The sequence below is a fragment of the Oncorhynchus mykiss genome, chromosome 26, assembly GCF_013265735.2.
Source record: "Oncorhynchus mykiss isolate Arlee chromosome 26, USDA_OmykA_1.1, whole genome shotgun sequence".
NCBI lineage: Eukaryota > Metazoa > Chordata > Actinopteri > Salmoniformes > Salmonidae > Oncorhynchus > Oncorhynchus mykiss.
The window spans coordinates 35,607,648-35,627,497 of NC_048590.1; the positions used below are offsets into that span (position 1 = coordinate 35,607,648).

Sequence of the window (19,850 nt, forward strand, 5' to 3'; positions counted from 1 at the left end):
TCCGTGGAGTTATCCGCCCTCTAGTGCTCTTTTTAAACTGAATAGGTGAAGTATCACTTATCAAACGCTAGAGTGCTACAAAGATTCGACACTCCATGTCTCCCACTGGACGAGACGCACTTTGGTGGTCCACACATTGACGCTGTTCTAATAATCATCGGAAAATACAATATTCAGCATTAATTGACATTTCCCTTGGTCCTATGTTTAAAAACATAATTTCATAAAATAGTATCACATCTGGAGGCAATTACATTTTATTAATTCGATGTTACTTGTGTGTAGTGACGTTTATGTAACTTGAGAAGTTGACTCCATATTATTCAATGATACTGTTGTCACTCCATTTTATAATTGACTTGTGAAGTTTTTTTGTCATGGAATTTGGTAAAACTACCCAATGTCTTGAATTGTAAGTTTAGTCGATTGGTAATGTTATGGACTTAGCTACATAACAGTCTTGAAAGCTGCATTACTGATACAGTATGTGTGGCTGTGCTGCACGATCCGAAGTATCGTGTTATTATAGGAGGGGCAAGTGTAGCGGGGTGGTTGCCCTTCAAAAGCCTCTCCTCTCGCGCCTTACAGTCTCACTCAACCAGGGTAGTTGAGCTGAAAGGACCGCGCCCAGCACCTCTCGACACCATGGGACTCACACACGACCCAACCTTCCAGAAACTGGAGAAATGGTACCATGAACATGCTCTGCACCTCAACATGAGGAAGATGTTTGAGGAAGACAAGGAGAGATTCCACAAATTCAGGTATCTTTATGGTTGACTTTAGTATCAATTTGTTGAAGATACACACAGTATCCTTATTCTAAAAAAAAACATAACATCACCAGTGTAACATGTGATTTCAATTAAAATGCTGTCCATTAGAAAATATTGTCTTCACTTCAGGCTACCTTTAGACAAAGCACATAATATGTCATCATGAACAGATGCTACTGCCAATAAAAAAACGACTGTACAATTTGAGATCTTCGCTATTGCATACTGTGACATAATTCATTCAGGTGCAACTGTCTCCTTCCCCAAAATATGAAGTAGTGCCTTTTATCAGAGTAGCTTATGGGCTTCCACACCATAAAAAATGCACAGCACTTCTGTCTGAACTCTCTTCATGTACTGCTAGTGGTGTGCTGGTGTGTTGTCTGATGTCTGTCTGTATTGCTATCTGTATTGTAATAACCCTAACCTTCTTAAGTGCATTACAAGCACTTCCACATACACAAGCAAAGAGTATAATTGGGATACCCTGCTTGCCTTGGAATTATAAATAGGTGGGTTTCGATTGGGCTACCCCTCAAATTCACTACAAAATGCTTGTGGTGAAACAAAACAGATTTATATTTGTTTCATGGTAAAGGGCTGTTTGATTTTGTAACTCGTGGGCAAAAGGTTATTGAGTTAATTGCCTAAACCCAGAAACAGACAGAATTACATATATAATCCCTCATTTAATAGCATATCTGTGGAAACAGATCACTCACCCTGTCAAATGTTCTGTCTGAATAGCACAACGCTGAAGACAGATCATGGAGACATTCTGATTGATTACTCTAAGAATCTCATCACTGAGGATGTCATGAAGATGTTGGTCGAACTGGTAAATGGCTGCTTCTCTATCGTAATGATTCAAATAACACAACAATTACAAATAGCCATACTGGATTTGGCATTTACCTACAGTCATTATAAAAACAGTCTTCTTCTGCTGTGCGTCCAGTACCCCATCAACCTTTCTGACATGGAAGGCCCATTTGCCCACCAATAGATGTATATATGTTTTCTCTAGGGCAAGTCGAGGGGGATTGAGGCCGCCAGGGACAAGATGTTCCATGGAGACAAGATCAACTTCACTGAGGTGCGTATCTGAGCTTTATTCTTGAGCGTGGTTTATTATCAATGTTATTATCATTGTGATAATGAATGGTCAAATGTAACACACCTGACACCTCAGAAATTGGTTTTAAACAAATAAATGGCACTACATACATTTGCTGTAATTCGCATATCAGTGTGTGTCCTTACTGTATCTTCTCCACCTGTTTGGTTAGGGTCGTGCTGTGCTCCACGTGGCTCTGAGGAACCGCTCCAACCATCCCATCATGGTTGACGGACATGATGTGATGCCTGAGGTCAACAAAGTCCTGGAGAAGATGAAGGGCTTCTGCCACGTGAGTGGGAGCTGACCCAAGGGTCTCAATTTCGTAGTAATCCCCCAAATCTCTTAGTGAGACAGTTTGTATTTCCAATTTGAATAGTTACAGTACCGTTTATTCATAGAATTGCTAGCTATCTCCCTGTGGCATTCAAGGCATAACAAATGCAATTTGACTGAATTGTGTAGGCACTTTTTTCAATGGTCTACTCGTTTGTGTCTGGTGTAGAAAGTTCGCAGTGGCGAGTGGAAGGGCTGGACTGGAAAGTCCATCACAGACGTTGTCAACGTCGGCATTGGTGGATCTGACCTGGTAAGTAAAATTATTGCGTATCATTTGTTAAATTGTCAATATTTTTTATTTAATTAACCTTTATTTACCTAGGCAATATGATGTTGCACTATTAGGTGTGTAAGCTACCTCTGCCATCACTGTGTATTTGTTGTCTTCTTTGCCAGGGTCCTCTAATGGTGACTGAGGCTCTGAAGAACTACTCCAAGGGAGGTCCCCGTGTGCATTTTGTCTCCAACATTGACGGCACACACATCGCCAAAACCCTGGCTGAGCTCAATGCTGAGACCACCCTGTTCATCGTGGCCTCCAAGGTGCCCGCTTTTGGTTGTCTTTACCGTACCAGTGCATTCAATGGTTTTATTGTTTTGTCTGAACACTTGAGAGAGAGATATTCGTAGCCAAAATTATCTCTGAATGGCTTTCCTATTGTCACCCAGCCCTGAGACTGGGTGGAGAGAGCAGCATGAACTGCTAGTGGTTTAGTACTGTACACAGTAGCCTAAACACACATTTGAAATGGAATGTCTTTGGTGTTACTGTAGTGATCTAACTGTCCCTTTTCAGACTTTCACCACCCAAGAGACCATCACCAACGCAGAGTCTGCCAAGGAATGGTTCATTGAGCACGCAAAAGATGTGGGTAGCCTTTTTACCTTTAGAAAAATACAGGGAAAGAGGTTGAATTCTATGACTGAAGATGAATGCAAAGTATGTTAAATTAAACATGGTCTTCTTTACAGAAATCTGCTGTTGCCAAGCACTTTGTGGCGCTCTCCACTGCCGGCGTAAGTTCTAATTTTTGCCATACACCATCATAAATGCAGTGATATGCTCTGCATGTGTTTCTGTAAAATAAAATAACATTCTAATTTGGTTCTTTCTTTCTCCTCTGCAGCCCTTAGTGAAGGCCTTTGGCATTGATCCTGACAACATGTTTGGCTTCTGGGATGTGAGTGCATGTTATCTGATGATGCAGAATGTCATGTGTGCATTGCATTGGGGGTAGTACAGTGCTCTTCCTGCAATGACAGGCTTTTGACGGGGGGACTTAGGCAACAGCTATAAATAGCGTAGACTTCTGACTGAAGTAGGTGCCTGGGCTCACAGGCTGGCAGCTGTGGGGTAATCAGAAGCCGCCCTCTCCAGCTCTGCCCTCAAAGAGTATTATATTATTGGTAGCGACCTTCTCCCTTGGAGAGGTTACTGTAAAGGCTGGGTCACATCAAAGGTCAGAAAGCTATATTTAGTTACATTGTTGGTATTTAAAGGGTAACGGCTCTAACATGCCATGCCCTTTCACGTCTGAGTAAAGATAGCTGCTTGCTCTCAGAAGTAATATGTATAAAAGGCAGTGGTGTGTATTCATGGATGCCAAGGGAAGCCAGGCTTCCCCAAAATGGACCAAGAAAGAAATATTTTGGGTCTATTCTATGTTTCATAAATGTCCTTGAATTTGCAAGAGGCTGATTGCGTGTTACCGGAGAAAGCGTCCGAGCGAACGAAACAGCGCCCCTCTGTCAAATCAAATCAAATTTTATTGGTCACATACACATGGTTAGCAGATGTTAATGCGAGTGTAGCGAAATGCTTGTCTTCTAGTTCCCAACCATGCAGTAATATCTAACAAGTAATCTAACAATTTCACAACACCTACCTTATACACACAAGTGTAAAGGAATTCATATGTACATATAAATGTATGGATGAGCGATTGCCAAACGGCATAGGCAAGATGCAGTAGATGGTATAGAGTACAGTATATACATATGAGATGAGTAATGAAGGGTATGTAAACATTATATAAAGTGGCATTGTTTAAAGTGACTAGTGATACATTTATTACATCCAATATTTAAATTATTAAAGTGGCTAGAGATTTGAGTCAGTATGTTAGCAGCAGCCACTCAATGTTAGTGATGGCTGTTTAACAGTCTGATAGCCTTGAGATGGAAGCTTTTTTTCAGTCTCTCGGTCCCAGCTTTGATGCACCTGTACTGACCTCGCCTTCTGGATGATAGCGGGGTGAACAGGCAGTGGCTCGGGTGGTTGTTGTGCAGACCTCACTACCCTCTGGAGAGCCTTGCGGTTGTGGGCGGAGCAGTTGCCGTACCAGGCGGTGATACAGCCCGACAGGATGCTCTCGATTGTGCATCTGTAAAAGTTTGAGTGTTTGTGTGGGTGGACCATTTCAGTTTGTCTGTGATGTGTACGCCGAGGAACTTAAAACTTTCCACCTTCTCCACTACTGTCCTGTCGATGTGGATAGGGGGGTGCTCCCTCTGCTGTTTCCTGAAGTCCACGATCATCTCCTTTGTTTTGTTGATGTTGAGTGTGAGATTTTTTTCCTGACACCACACTCCAAGGGCCCTCACCTTCTCCCTGTAGGCCGTCTTGTCGTTGTTGGTAATCAAGCCTACCACTGTAGTGTTGTCTGCAAACTTGATGATGAGTTGGAGGCGTACATGGCCACACAGTCACGGTACTTGTAGCCTAGGACAACAAAAATGTAATTTAGGCAACATAAAAGAGGATGACATTGGCGTTTCTCTACAAGTGGGGTGAGTCAACATGTTTTTTATACTTGCACACAAACACACGTGTGTGTGTGTGTATATGTATATATATATATATATACATACATACATACATACATACATACATACATACATATACAGTGGGGCAAAAAAGTATTTAGTCAGCCACCAATTGTGCAAGTTCTCCCACTTAAAAAGATGAGGCCTGTAATTTTCATCATAGGTACACTTCAACTATGACAGACAAAATAAGAAAAAGAAATCCAGAAAATCACATTGTAGGATTTTTTATTATTTAATTTGCAAATGATGGTGGAAAACTTTTGTTATTGACCAAATACTTATTTATCTCAATACTTTGTTATGTACCCTTTGTTGGCAATGACAGAGGTCAAAAGTTTTCTGTAAGTCTTCACAAGGTTTTCACACACTGTTGCTGGTATTTTGGCCCATTCCTCCATGCAGATCTCCTCTAGAGCAGTGATGTTTTGGGGCTGTTGCTGGGCAACACGGACTTTCAACTCCCTCCAGATCTCAATCCCATAGAAAATCTTTGGAGACTGGCTAGGCCACTCCAGGACCTTGAAATGCTTCTTACGAAGCCACTCCTTCGTTGCCGATTTTGCAGGTTTTCCTAGGTCTGCAATTTTTATCATAGGTACACTTCAACTGTGAGAGACGGAGTCTAAAACAAAAATCCAGAAAATCACATTGTATGATTTTTAAGTAATTAATTTGCATTTTATTGCCAGACATAAGTATTTGATCACCTGCCAACCAGTAAGAATTCAGGCTCTCCCAGACCTGTTAGTTTTTCTTTAGGAAGCCCTCCTGTTCTCCACTCATTACCTGTCTTAACTGCACCTGTTTGAACTTGTTACCTGTATAGAAGACACCTGTCCACACACTCAATCAAACAGACTCCAACCTCTCCACAATGGCCAAGACCAGTGAGCTTTGTAAGGACATCAGGGATAAAAATTGTAGACCTGCACAAGGCTGGGATGGGCTACAGGACAATAGGCAAGCAGCTTGGTGAGAAGGCAACAACTGTTGGCGCAATTATTAGAAAATGGAAGAAGTTCAAGATGACAGTCAATCACCCTCGGTCTGGGGCTCCATGCAAGATCTCACCTCGTGGGGCATCAATGACCATGAGGAAGGTGAGGGATCAGCCCAGAACTACACAGCAGGACCTGGTCAATGACCTGAAGAGAGCTGGGACCACAGTCTCAAAGAAAACCATTAGTAACACACTACGCCGTCATGGATTAAAATCCTGCAGCGCACGCAAGGTCCCCCTGCTCAAGCCAGCGCATGTCCAGGCCCGTCTGAAGTTTGCCAATGACCATCTCGATGATCCAGAGTAGAGGAGAAATGGGAGAAGGTCATCTGGTCTGATGAGACAAAAATATAGCTTTTTGGTCTAAACTCCACTCGCCCTGTTTGGAGGAAGAAGAAGGATGAGTACAACCCCAAGAACACCATCCCAACCGTGAAGCATGGAGGTGGAAACATCATTCTTTGGGGATGCTTTTCTGCAAAGGGGACAGGACGACTGCACCGTATTGAGGGGAGGATGGATGGGGCCATGTATTGCGAGATCTTGGCTAACAACCTCCTTCCCTCAGTAAGAGCATTGAAGATGGGTCGGGATGGGTCTTCCAGCATGACAATGACCCAAAACAGCCAGGGCAACTAAGGAGTGGCTCCGTAAGAAGCATCTCAAGGTCCTGGAGTGGCCTAGTCAGTCTCCAGACCTGAACCCAATAGAAAATCTTTGGAGGTAGCTGAAAGTCCGTATTGCCCAGCGACAGCACCGAAACCTGAAGGATCTGAAGAATGTCTGTATGGAGGAGTTTCCACCCCCATGCTTCAGTGAAAACCTCCATCCATCAGCACGGGCAGAATACCTGCTGCAGTGTGTGCAAACCTGGTCAAGAACTACAGGAAACGTATGATCTCTGTAATTGCAAACAGAGGTTTCTGTACCAAATATTAAGTTCTGCTTTTCTGATGTATCAAATACTTATGTCATACAATAAAATGCTAATTAATTACTTAAAACCATACAATGTGATTTGTCCCCACTGTATATATATGTACATGTGTGTGTATACATATAGGCTACCCTGGGGTGGCAAGGTAGCCAAGTGGTTAGAGCGTTGGACTAGTAACCAAAAGGTTCAAGTTCAAATCCCCGAGCTGACAAGGTACAAATCTGTTGTTCTACCCCCTGTCGTTCTACCCACTGTTCCTAGGCTGTCATTGTAGATAAGAATTTGTTCTTAACTGACTTGCCTGGTTAAATAAAGGTAAAACAAAAAAATATTTCAAACACAGAGAGAAATCATATTTAGCTAACGTTGATTGGACTAAATAGTTTTTGGTATCTTTTAGATGTCACTGTATTATACTAAGAATAGGTGATTAGATGATGTTGAAGTTGAAATGGTGCTGGAATAGTGGAGGCAGCTCCTGTTTTCTTTACGACTTGCAGTAACTCTGTGTTCTAAATCAATAGTTGTTTTGTCAAAAATGCAATATGTTCTGTGGACTTCACCGGACAGATGTTTCTCTTTTTGGTTTTGTAATGAAGCAAATGTGTGGTTGAATTTATTCTGCCACTGTGTCTTCATATTGTCTCGGCCTTTGGCCTATATAGTGTATCATGGTGTCATAGCGTATGAACTAACAGATTATAGAGCAAACAATGCAATTATCACAACACTTGGGTTGTAAAATGGCTTTTTTTCTGGATTGGCTTCCCCGAGGATTTTACCCACGCACCACTACTGATAAAAGGTGGCATTCGCATTGAAAATAATTATGAGAAGTGAGAATATTTGGAAGTTGGTGTCTGCCTTTTCATATATATAGGCCTACCTAGCTATTTATTACTTATTACACACTGTTTATTATATTATTACCCAAATGAAGTGCTGTGTAATATGAGGGATTCATTCTCTGCAGTGGGCTGAAATGTGTCACCACAGATAAATACGGGTTAATGGTAAGGAATTTCAAGACATTGTTATGGAATTTTTAGAGGCAGGGGGCCTCTTTCTGGGGCAAGCTGTAGGACCACGTGAGTTTGGGCACAGTTCCCCGTCTCTGTGTCACTTTCAATTACGTAAGCTTCAGAGTGCTCTGAGGTTTATGAATCTTCTCCGGACACCACCAGACACCAATGAATATAAAATACATAGACCAGAATGCACAGCACTGAAATAGTAATTTGAGTAAGAGTCATGTTTCTCAGGTACATAACATTGGTGTTAGGGTCATTACATTTTGGAGGGAAAAAATACATGTTGCATATTCAAAGTTGTACTGTGAAAATGATTAAGCTCAAGAAATGTTTGTTGATATTGTGCACATTTCTAACCAGATTGTTGCTGTGTTTTAGTGGGTTGGTGGACGTTATTCCCTGTGGTCTTGTATTGGATTGTCCATTGCTCTGCACATCGGTATGTACATTATGTTGTAGATTTATTCTCCATGTTTAGATATTCAAATGCTCTGATCAGCTGCCTGTACTCTACCTGAGTAGAATAACCTTTGTAATCAATTAAAAGGAGATATTTGAAGAATAACTCAAAGTCTCTGGTCTTTTCTTTCTCCCTAGGCTATGACAACTTTGAGAAGCTTCTAGAAGGGGCTCACTGGATGGTAAGTACAGCCAATTATTCTCACTGTCCAAAGACTTGGAAACTTTTCTATTGGTCAGATGAATACGTGTGAGTTGACCCCCTCTTGTTTCTGTAGGACAACCATTTCACAACCGCCCCTGTGGAGAAGAACGCTCCCATGCTCCTGGCTCTGCTGGGTGTCTGGTACATCAACTTCTTCCAGGCCGAGACCCACGCCATGCTGCCTTATGACCAGTACATGCACCGATTCGCTGCCTACTTCCAGCAGGTCCGTCAGTCACTACCAGGGTTAAGAGACTTTACTAGGGTTAAGAGTTACTACCACAGTTAAGACATGACTGAGTGTAACATAAGTAAACAGCCAAAGCAAAACACAGTGAAGAATGTGTCAGTCTGTGGCAATTTACTATAAAATCTATACACCCTTGGTTCTCTCCAGACCTGACTGCCCATGACCAGCACAAAAACATCCTGTGGCGTTCTGCATTAGCATCGAATAGCCCCCGTGATATGCAACTTTTCAAGCAAGTTAGGAACTAATATACACAGGCAGTTAGAAAAGCAAAGGCTAGCTTTTTCAAACAAAAAATAGCATCCTGTAGCATAGACTCAAAAAAGTTCTGGGGACACTGTAAAGTCCATGGAGAATAAAAGCACCTCCTCCCAGCTGCCCACTGCACTATAATTGAGAATTTCAATAAGCATTTATCTATGGCTGACCATGCTTTCAACCTGGCTACCCCTACCCTGGTCAACTGCCTTGCACCCCCCACAGCAACTCGCCCAAGCCTCCCCCATTTATCCTTTACCCAAATCCCGATAGCTGATGTTCTGAATGAGTTGCAAAATTTGGACCCCTACAAGTCAGCCGGGCTAGACAATCTGGACCCTCTCTTTTTAAAATTATCTGCTGACATTGTTGCAACCCCTATTACTAGCCTGTTCAACCTCTCTTTTGTATCGTCTGATATTCCCAAAGATTGGAAAGCAGCTGCGGTCACCCCCCTCTTCAAAGGGGAGACACTCTAGACCCAAACTGCTACAGACCTACATCTATCCTACCCTGCCTTTCTAAGGTCTTCGAAAGCCAAGTTAACAAACAGATTACCAACCATTTTGAATCCAACTGTAGCATCTTTGCAATGCAATCTGGTTTCAGAGCTGGTCATGGGTGCACCTCAGCCATGCTCAAGGCCCTAAGCGATATCATAACCGCCATCGATAAAAGACAATACTGTGCAGCCCTATTCATCGACCTGGCCAAGGCTTTCGACTCTGTCACAATCACCACATTCTTATCGGCAGACTCAACAGCCTTGGTTTCTCAAATGATTGCCTTGCCTGGTTCACCAACTACTTCTCTGATAGAGTTCAGTGTGTCAAATCCGTGGGCCTGTTGTCCGGACCTCTGGCAGTCTCTATGGGGGTGCCAAAGGGTTCAATTCTCGGGCCGACTCTATTCTCTGTATACATCAATGATGTCGCTCTGGCTGCTGGTGATTCTCTGATCCACCTCTACGCAGACGACACCGTTCTGTATACTTCTGGCCCTTTTTTGGACACTGTGTTAACTAACCTCCAGACGAGCTTCAATGCCATAAAACTCTCCTTCCGTGACCTCCAACTGCTCTTAAATGCAAGTAAAACTAAATGCATGCTTTTCAACCGATTGCTGCCCGCACCTGCCTGCCCGTCCAGCATCACTACTCTGGACGGTTCTGACTTAGAATATGTGGACAACTACAAATACCTAGGAGTCTGGTTAGATTGTAAACTCTCCTTCCAGACTCACATTAAGCATCTCCAATCCAAAATTAAATCTAGAATCGGCTTCCTATTTCGCAACAAGGCATCCTTCTCTCATGCTGCCAAACATACCCTCGTAAAACTGACTATCCTACCGATCCTTGACTTCGGCGATGTAATTTACAAAATAGCCTCCAACACTCTACTCAGCAAATTTGATGCAGTCGATCACAGTGCCATCCGTTTTGTCACCAAAGCCCCATATACTACCCACCACTGCGACCTGTACGCTCTCGTTGGCTGGCCCTCGCTTCATACTCGTCGCCAGGTCGCAGTTGTAAATGAGAACTTGTTCTCAACTAGCCTACCTGGTTAAATAAAGGTCAAATAAAAAATTAAATAAATAAAACACCCACTCCTTGCCCTGAAGGTAGGATGTGGTCGTATATTGTCAGATTTGTATTTATCAAATGGAAATGTGTTTTACTGTGCATACCAAGTCTAGGTTAAATAGCCTGATAATGTTGTTTTAGTATTAGTTTAAATTTAACTGAAACAGAACTCTGAAGATGTTCAATTCATGTGATGTCTATAGGGTGACATGGAGTCCAATGGAAAGTACATCACTATCCATGGCAAACGTGTCAACTACCATACCGGCCCCATTGTATGGGGAGAGCCTGGCACCAACGGACAGCACGCCTTCTACCAGCTCATTCACCAAGGTACTGCCTCCTTAAAGGAACTGTCCAGTTAAAATCTGACTTTTGAAAGTTTATATTCTCTTAACTCATACCCAAATAATGTTGCTGACTGGTCCATAAGCTCTTCAACATATTGATTAATGGTCAGCTGAAATGGATGAGTATGTATGTTATGGAAGAGTAATATGTTATTAGTCACAGATGCAGTGTTACTGCTGTGTCCTCCACAGGAACTCGCATGGTCCCCGCTGACTTCCTCATCCCTGCCCAGACACAGCACCCCATCAGGGAAAGTAAGCACCATAAGGTAGGCTACCCCTACAGGACACATCTTCCAGCACTACCAACCCACTGGGAACAAACTGGTTAAATCAACATTGTTTCAACGTAATTTGTCAACGTATTGTGACATGTAATCTATGTGTAAAATACATTGGATCTAAAATATGTTGAATCTGTACCATTTAAAACAATGTCAGATCTTCAAAAGAATAGGCTGGGCAGCTCCTCCTACTGGAGAATGTATCTATCTACAGCTAACCTTTGACCTCCCATCCAGGCTTTTAACCAAGCCCAGCACTGCTTAGCTATGATATTTGTTTCGGACAATTACCAATATGCTATTGTGAGAATGATTGTTGAGAGATCTCCACTTAAAAATGAATGAGATTCACTGTTGCTGTCAAGTCATTCCAAAGGGAATGTTTAACAGAGCAAATTAAATGTGACCATACTTTACCACTCATATATCATCAATGATACTATTTAGGACTATATAGCATTTTCAAAATAATCAACAGCTGTTGTTTTAATTCAACAGAAAAAATAGACCATACAATAGGCCTTGGGTTTCAAGCTGTGGTTGATTTCAAATGTAATGATATTTTGTTTTATTGAATTGTGTTTGGTTTATTTACAAATTAATAATTGATATGTTGGATTCCTGTCTCCATCTCAACCAAAAATTGAAGTTAAAGAATAGGACTAAATCAAATCAAACTTTATTTCAAGTGCATTTGAAATTTGAAATTATTTTTATTTAATCCCATTAATTAATTTAGATTTTTGGTTGAGATGGAGATGTAATCCAGCATATCAATTATTAATTTGAAGACAAACTCAAATTAACACCAGACTAAGTCAGTGGCACAGATGGAACTATCCACAATGAAGATAAGTCTCCTTCAAATGTTGATATTTGGTTGCGTTGACAACCAAACACAATTCAATATCACTTTTGACATACAATAAATACTGTAGCCTATTATTAACTTGTTAACAAATGATATGTTGGATTCGCGTCTCCAACTCAGCCCAAAAGTTAAAGAATGGGATTTAGCCCGTGGCTCAGATGGAGCTATCCAAGCAGTAGATACAGTGCCTTGCGAAAGTATTCGGCCCCCTTGAACTTTGCGACCTTTTGCCACATTTCAGGCTTCAAACATAAATATATAAAACTGTATTTTTTTGTGAAGAATCAACAACAAGTGGGACACAATCATGAAGTGGAACGACAATTATTGGATATTTCAAACTTTTTTAACAAATCAAAAACTGAAAAATTGGGCGTGCAAAATTATTCAGCCCCCTTAAGTTAATACTTTGTAGCGCCACCTTTTGCTGCGATTACAGCTGTAAGTCGCTTGGGGTATGTCTCTATCAGTTTTGCACATCGAGATACTGAAATTTTTTCCCATTCCTCCTTGCAAAACAGCTCGAGCTCAGTGAGGTTGGATGGAGAGCACTTGTGAACAGCAGTTTTCAGTTCTTTCCACAGATTCTCGATTGGATTCAGGTCTGGACTTTGACTTGGCCATTCTAACACCTGGATATGTTTATTTTTGAACCATTCCATTGTAGATTTTGCTTTATGTTTTGGATCATTGTCTTGTTGGAAGACAAATCTCCGTCCCAGTCTCAGGTCTTTTGCAGACTCCATCAGGTTTTCTTCCAGAATGGTCCTGTATTTGGCTCCATCCATCTTCCCATCAATTTTAACCATCTTCCCTGTCCCTGCTGAAGAAAAGCAGGCCCAAACCATGATGCTGCCACCACCATGTTTGACAGTGGGGATGGTGTGTTCAGGGTGTTGCTTTTACGCCAAACATAACGTTTTGCATTGTTGCCAAAAAGTTCCATTTTGGTTTCATCTGACCAGAGCACCTTCTTCCACATGTTTGGTGTGTCTCCCAGGTGGCTTGTGGAACACTTTAAACAACACTTTTTATGGATATCTTTAAGAAATGGCTTTCTTCTTGCCACTCTTCCATAAAGGCCAGATTTGTGCAATATACGACTGATTGTTGTCCTATGGACAGAGTCTCCCACCTCAGCTGTAGATCTCTACAGTTCATGCAGAGTGATCATGGGCCTCTTGGCTGCATCTCTGATCAGTCTTCTCCTTGTATGAGCTGAAAGTTTAGAGGGACGGCCAGGTCTTCGTAGATTTGCAGTGGTCTGATACTCCTTCCATTTTAATATTATCGCTTGCACAGTGCTCCTTGGGATGTTTAAAGCTTGGGAAATCTTTTTGTATCCAAATCCGGCTTTAAACTTCTTCACAACAGTATCTCGGACCTGCCTGGTGTGTTCCTTGTTCTTCATGATGCTCTCTGCGCTTTTAACGGACCTCTGAGACTATCACAGTGCAGGTGCATTTATACGGAGACTTGATTACACACAGGTGGATTGTATTTATCATCATTAGTCATATAGGTCAACATTGGATCATTCAGAGATCCTCACTGAACTTCTGGAGAGAGTTTGCTGCACTGAAAGTAAAGGGGCTGAATAATTTTGCACGCCCAATTTTTCAGTTTTTGATTTGTTAAAATAGTTTGAAATATCCAATAAATGTCGTTCCACTTCATGATTGTGTCCCACTTGTTGTTGATTCTTCACAAAAAAATACAGTTTTATATCTTTATGTTTGAAGCCTGAAATGTGGCAAAAGGTCGCAAAGTTCAAGGGGGCCGAATACTTTCGCAAGGCACTGTACATCTCCTTTAAATGTTGAAATTTGGTTGCATTGTCAAGCAAACAAAATTCAGCACTACTTTTGTAATATAGTAAATAGCCTAAAGTTAAGGCTTTCTTACAAACGAATGTAACGTTCAACCTTAAAATGAGTAACACATCCAAGGCCACATTATGAAGTTACTGTCACCATACATTTCTTCTTACTGTATGTAATCATATAAAACATGCATGTTGCTGTAATAATCTATATAGAATCTCAAACCGTATTGGTCTCTTGCACCATGTACTTTTAAAAAGTCTCAACTTCAATCCAGGTCATTTAGTTCAGCTATTAGATGAAGCACAGTAATAACCCAATCTGTTGTATAAATGAACAATATATCTGTCAGTGCTTTTAAATGGTTGAAAGCGCAATGACAGACATTTGGGTGACAACTAAACCAAAAATCAGACATGTTTTTTCCATTGGAATTTGGTTATGCTTTTATACCGATGGTTGAAAGCAGAGTGATAACACTTTGGAAATTCAACAAACTTCTGGCTGTTTTTTTGAGTGGGTGAATATAGGTTGTAATCCAATTGATCAACCATCTCAACCGAATATTACCCAATTATCCACATTGAAATGACGTGGTGTCAGTGGGAATGATCTGGGACTAAATACCTTCCCATTCAGTGACTGAGCTAATCATTCAGTTATTCAAGTGATGCCTACTTTTAGTGTATATCTGTCAAAAGAGCCTATGCAGTGTTCATGCTGTGTGATACTGGGGATAATGCTCAGGGATAATGTCATAATGGATAATGCCTTACCTGTTGTATCCTCTGTGTCTGTAGATCCTGATGGCCAACTTCCTGGCCCAGACTGAGGCTCTGATGAAAGGAAAGACCACAGAGGAGGCTAAGAAGGAACTGGAGGCCGGCGGCCTGACAGGAGAGGCCTTGGAAACCATTCTGCCACACAAAGTTAGTGAGAGCAGATCCCTCATGGCGCAAGTCCACTGCAGCCCCAGTCCGGCTGGGCTTAAACCCTGTTGTTATACTGGGGAGATTGTGTGTCTATTGCTAGGGCAGACACTGTTGCTCTGATAGAGATGTGCGTCCTCCTAGTGGACAAAATAAGTTTTGCATCAGGATGGAAGAAGCTTCAAACAGGGTGCAACACTGTATAATTACAAGTATACAACAACTGTCTTACAACAGGTTGTGTGATTTTAAAATGTCCTCTTGTTCTGCTGTAAGGTATTCCAAGGAAACAAGCCAACCAACTCTATTGTCTTCAAGAAGCTGAACCCATTCACACTGGGAGCACTTATTGGTAAGAGCTGAATATGGACCTGTGAACCAACAACCAATGATATTTGAAATATTGATCAAAATAATGTATTTACTTGTTATGCTCCCAGTAATAATGTATGGTGTTGTTTGTTTCACAGCCATGTATGAACACAAGATCTTTGTCCAGGGTGTTATGTGGGAGATCAACAGTTTTGACCAGTGGGGGTAAGTGTGACTATTTGAAACCAAGCTCCTCTATAATGTGTAATCTATGACAGATTATAAACAGAGCCTTTATCCTATGAAATTGTATGAACAAATGTTTCATTGACATTCCAGTCTGTCCACTCTGGTGAGTTTTTTGGTGACTTACTATTCTGTCCATTATTATGTCTATTATTATGTCTATCTACAGTTGAAGTTGGAAGTTTACATACACTTAGGTTGGAGTCATTAAAACTCATTTTTCAACCACTCCACATATTTCTTGTTTACAAACTATAGTTTTGGCAAGTCGGTTAGGACATCTACTTTGTGCATGACACAAGTCATTTTTCCAACAATTGTTTACAGACAGATTATTTCACTTATAATTCACTGTATTTACAATTCCAGTGCGTCAGAAGTTTACATACACTGAGTTGACTGTGCCATTAAACAGCTTGGAAAATTACAGAAAATGATGTCATGGATTTAGAAGCTTCTGATAGGATAATTGACATAATTTGACTCAATTGGATAATAATTTGAGTCAACCTTTTGGATGCATTTCAAGGCCTACCTTCAAACGCAGTGCCTCTTTGCTTGACATCATGGGAAAATCAAAAGAAATCAGCCAAGACCTCAGATAAAAAATTGTAGACCTTCACAAGTCTGGTTCATCCTTGGGAGCAATTTCCAAACGCCTGAAGGTACCACCATCATTATGTTTGGAGGAAAAAGGGGGAGGCTTGCAAGCCAAAGAACACCATCCCAACCGTGAAGCATGGGGGAGGCAGCATCATGTTGTGGGGTTGCTTTGCTGCAGGAGGGACTGGTGCACTTCACAAAATAGATGGCATGATGAGGTAGGAAAATTATGTGGATATATTGAAGCGGCATCTCAAGACATCAGTCAGGAAGTTAAAGCTTGGTCGCAAATGGGTCTTCGAAAAGGACAATGATCCTAAGGATACTTCCAAAGTTGTGGCAAAATGGCTTAAGGACAACAAAGGCAAGGTATTGGAGTGGCCATCACAAAGCCCTGACCTCAAGCCCATAAAAAACTTGTGGGCAGAACTGAAAAAGCGTGTGTGAGCAAGGAGGCCTGCAAACCTGACTCAGTTACACCATCTCTGTCAGGAGGAATGGGCCAGAATTCACCCAACTTATTGTGGGACGCTTGTGAAAGGCTACCCAAAATGTTAGACCCAAGTTCAACAATTTAAAGACAATGCTACCAAATACTAATTGAGAGTATGTAAACTTCTGACCCACTGGGAATGTGATGAAATAAATAAAATACTAAATAAATCATTCTCTCTATTATCATTCTGACATTTCATAATCTTAAAATAATTTGGTGATTCTAACTGACCTAAGACAGGGAATTTTTTACTAGGATTAAATTGTCAGGAATTGTGAAAAACTGAGTTTAAATGTATTTGGCTAAGGTGTATGTAAACATCCAACTTCAACTATCTCTCTATCTCAGAGTTGAGCTGGGTAAGGCTCTGTGTAAGAAGATCGAGCCTGAGCTGCATGGCTCCAGCGAGGTCCACTCTCACGACTCCTCCACCAACGGGCTCATTAACTTTATCAAGAAGAACCACGCCTAACCTGCCACCACCTACCTCATCCATCCTCCCTGTCCTGCCTCCCTGCTGATGGGGGGGTGTCTGGGTTGTAGTGAAGGTAGACTGCAGCATCAGTCACCACGCAGAGGAGTATAAGCACTTTCTATGTTTTTAATCATCTGTCTGTGTCTTGTTTGTTTGTTGTGCCATCGGACTGTATTTTATGTACCGTTGTATGTTTAAGCAATAAGGCCCGAGGAGGTATGGTATAGGGCCAATATACCACGGCGAAGGACCCTTCTAATGTAAGACGCAATGCGGAGTGCCTGAACACAGCCCTTAGTCGTGGTATATTGGCCATATACCACAAACCCCTGAGGTCCCTTATTGCTATTATAAACTGGTTACCAACATAATTAGAAGGGTAAAAATAAATGTTTTGTCATACCCGTGGTATACGGTCTGATACACCATGGCTGTCAGCCAATCAGCATTCAGGGTTTGAACCACCCAGTTTATAATTATGGGTTTACCACTGTAAAGGGGAACGCTACTGTAGAGTGAGCCTGTGGAGGGGAGTGTAAACTACATCCTAGACTATCCCACTCCACTGATGGGGAGTAAGGCTTTTAATAAACATACATTTCCTTAGTTGATTCTAGCCTGCATTCGGTTCAGAAGTTTGCAGTTGCTGGCAACCCTAGAGGATAATGATGCATTTATGTATGAATAATGGAAACCACTTTCAAACCACACTCTCAATAAATCCAATGAGTTTTACTCATAGGGGAATGTAAGTGTTCCTTTATATCCAAACCATCACTAGATGGCATTAGAGGACCCCAGATTTGGCCCAGTGTAAACCAAACCAGCCTCAGAGTTTGTTCTTTGGAACACAGGGGCAGAGGTCAATCTATCTCCTCTATTTTCCATCCCCACAAATCCCCAGACATCACAGACTGTTAAGTAGCATCCATACTCAGAGAAAAACAAACAGCAGGCAGAAATACATCTGGAAAACATAATGTGATATGCAGGCCCCTCAATGTGAGACAGTTTAATCATCATTAAGCTCTATGATATGCGGCTAAAACTCCATTAAACAAAATACTCTGTGAATTTCAAACAATGTCTCATCAGAATTTCTGCTCGTACATTACAGATTACTTTGCTGTGTAATGCATGAATATGTCTCATCATAAATCCAGCAAGTACATTACCATGATGTTGTATGCAAGAATACACTGAGTGTACAAATTATTATTAACACCTTCCTAATATTGAGTTGCAGCCCCTCTAGCCCTCAGAACAGCCTCAATTCATCGGACATGGACTCTACAAGGTGTCAAGCATTTCACACGGATGCTGGCCCATGTTGACCCAAATGCTTCCCACAGTTGTGTCAAGTTGGCTGGATGTCCTTTGGGTGGTGGACCATTTTTGAAACACACAGGAAACTGTTAAGTGTGAAAAACCCAGCAGTGTTGTAGTTCTTGACACACTCAAACCGGTGTGCCTGGCAGCCACTATCATACCCTATTTAAAGGCACTTAAATATGTTGTCTTGCCCATTCAACCTCTGAATGGCACACATACACAGTCCATGTCTCAATAGTCTCAAATCTTAAAAATCTTTCTTTAACCTGTCTCCTTTCTTTAACCTGTCTCCTCCCCTTCATCTGCATCAATAAGGGATCATAGCTTTCACCTGGTCAGTCTATGTCATGGAAAGAGCAGGTGTTCCTAATGTTTTGTAAGCTCAGTATATGTCTCATAAGTCTGGGTAGGGCAGCAGGGTAGCCTAGTGGTTAGAGCGTTAGACTAGTAACCGGAAGGTTGCGAGTTCAAACCCCCGAGCTGACAAGGTACAAATCTGTCGTTCTGCCCCTGAACAGGCAGTTAACCCACTGTTCCCAGGCCGTCATTGAAAATAAGAATTTGTTCTTAACTGACTTGCCTGGTTAAATAAAGGTAAAAATAAAATAAATAAGACCAGCAAGTACATTACAGATGACTTTGCTCCGCACATGCTTTTTCCATAATACTGTATGCAAGAATATGTGATGTTTGTTTCAACCAACCTAGAAGTACTATTTTTCTCTGTACCAAACTGCTCCTGGTTATAATTTATTGAGTGCCTAAGAGCACAAAGAGAAAAACCCAGGGACCCAAGACACTGTGGTGGGCTAAGCAATCCTGTTGCTTGGCAACAATACTTCAATCATAACTTAGCCTGGGTTATTTCAGGCTCAGTGGCACAGAATATAACAAGTGAGTTTTGATATAATTTTGGAGTGAGAGAGAGAGAAAAATAAGTTTGATTCATATTTGCACCTGCTTGGTCAGGGAGAAAAGTATTTGAGTAAGTAGTCTGCCGAATAGCCTACCAACCCATTCTAGGACACATGCACTTTTCAAGTTACATTCAGGAATGCAGCTCAAACTGTTCCATTGAAACCATGAATTTTGAACATGAATACGACTGCCAGTTCAGAGCATGTTCCTGAGATGTTTCAAGAACAATGCCTACTGCATTCCCTCACATTCCCCCTGCATGCTTTACTGGTTGACCTGTCAGTCATTCTCACTGAGGCCTGTTTAAGAGCTCCCCTTCAACCTCCCCAACACCACGGTCGCCAAGGCAACGTCACCCCTCCAGTCTGTACACACATTCCCAAGTTCACAGAGGTGACGGAAAGTAGGAGCTGGGAGTGGAT

General features: G+C 41.6%; 1 protein-coding gene across 1 annotated transcript; it reads left to right on the top strand.

The window, feature by feature from the left end:
* Positions 1-558: 558 nt before the first annotated feature.
* gpib (glucose-6-phosphate isomerase b) lies at positions 559-18,259 on the top strand. The gene is made up of 18 exons (XM_021586546.2): positions 559-764; positions 1,524-1,614; positions 1,804-1,872; positions 2,066-2,185; positions 2,399-2,482; positions 2,629-2,775; positions 3,029-3,100; positions 3,205-3,249; positions 3,360-3,413; positions 8,408-8,468; positions 8,627-8,670; positions 8,767-8,919; positions 10,993-11,122; positions 11,332-11,408; positions 14,918-15,046; positions 15,323-15,398; positions 15,517-15,583; positions 17,052-18,259. The coding sequence occupies exons 1-18, from the start codon at positions 646-648 to the stop codon at positions 17,173-17,175; spliced, it is 1,662 nt and encodes a 553-aa protein (XP_021442221.1). The 5' UTR covers positions 559-645; the 3' UTR covers positions 17,176-18,259.
* Positions 18,260-19,850: the final 1,591 nt, after the last annotated feature.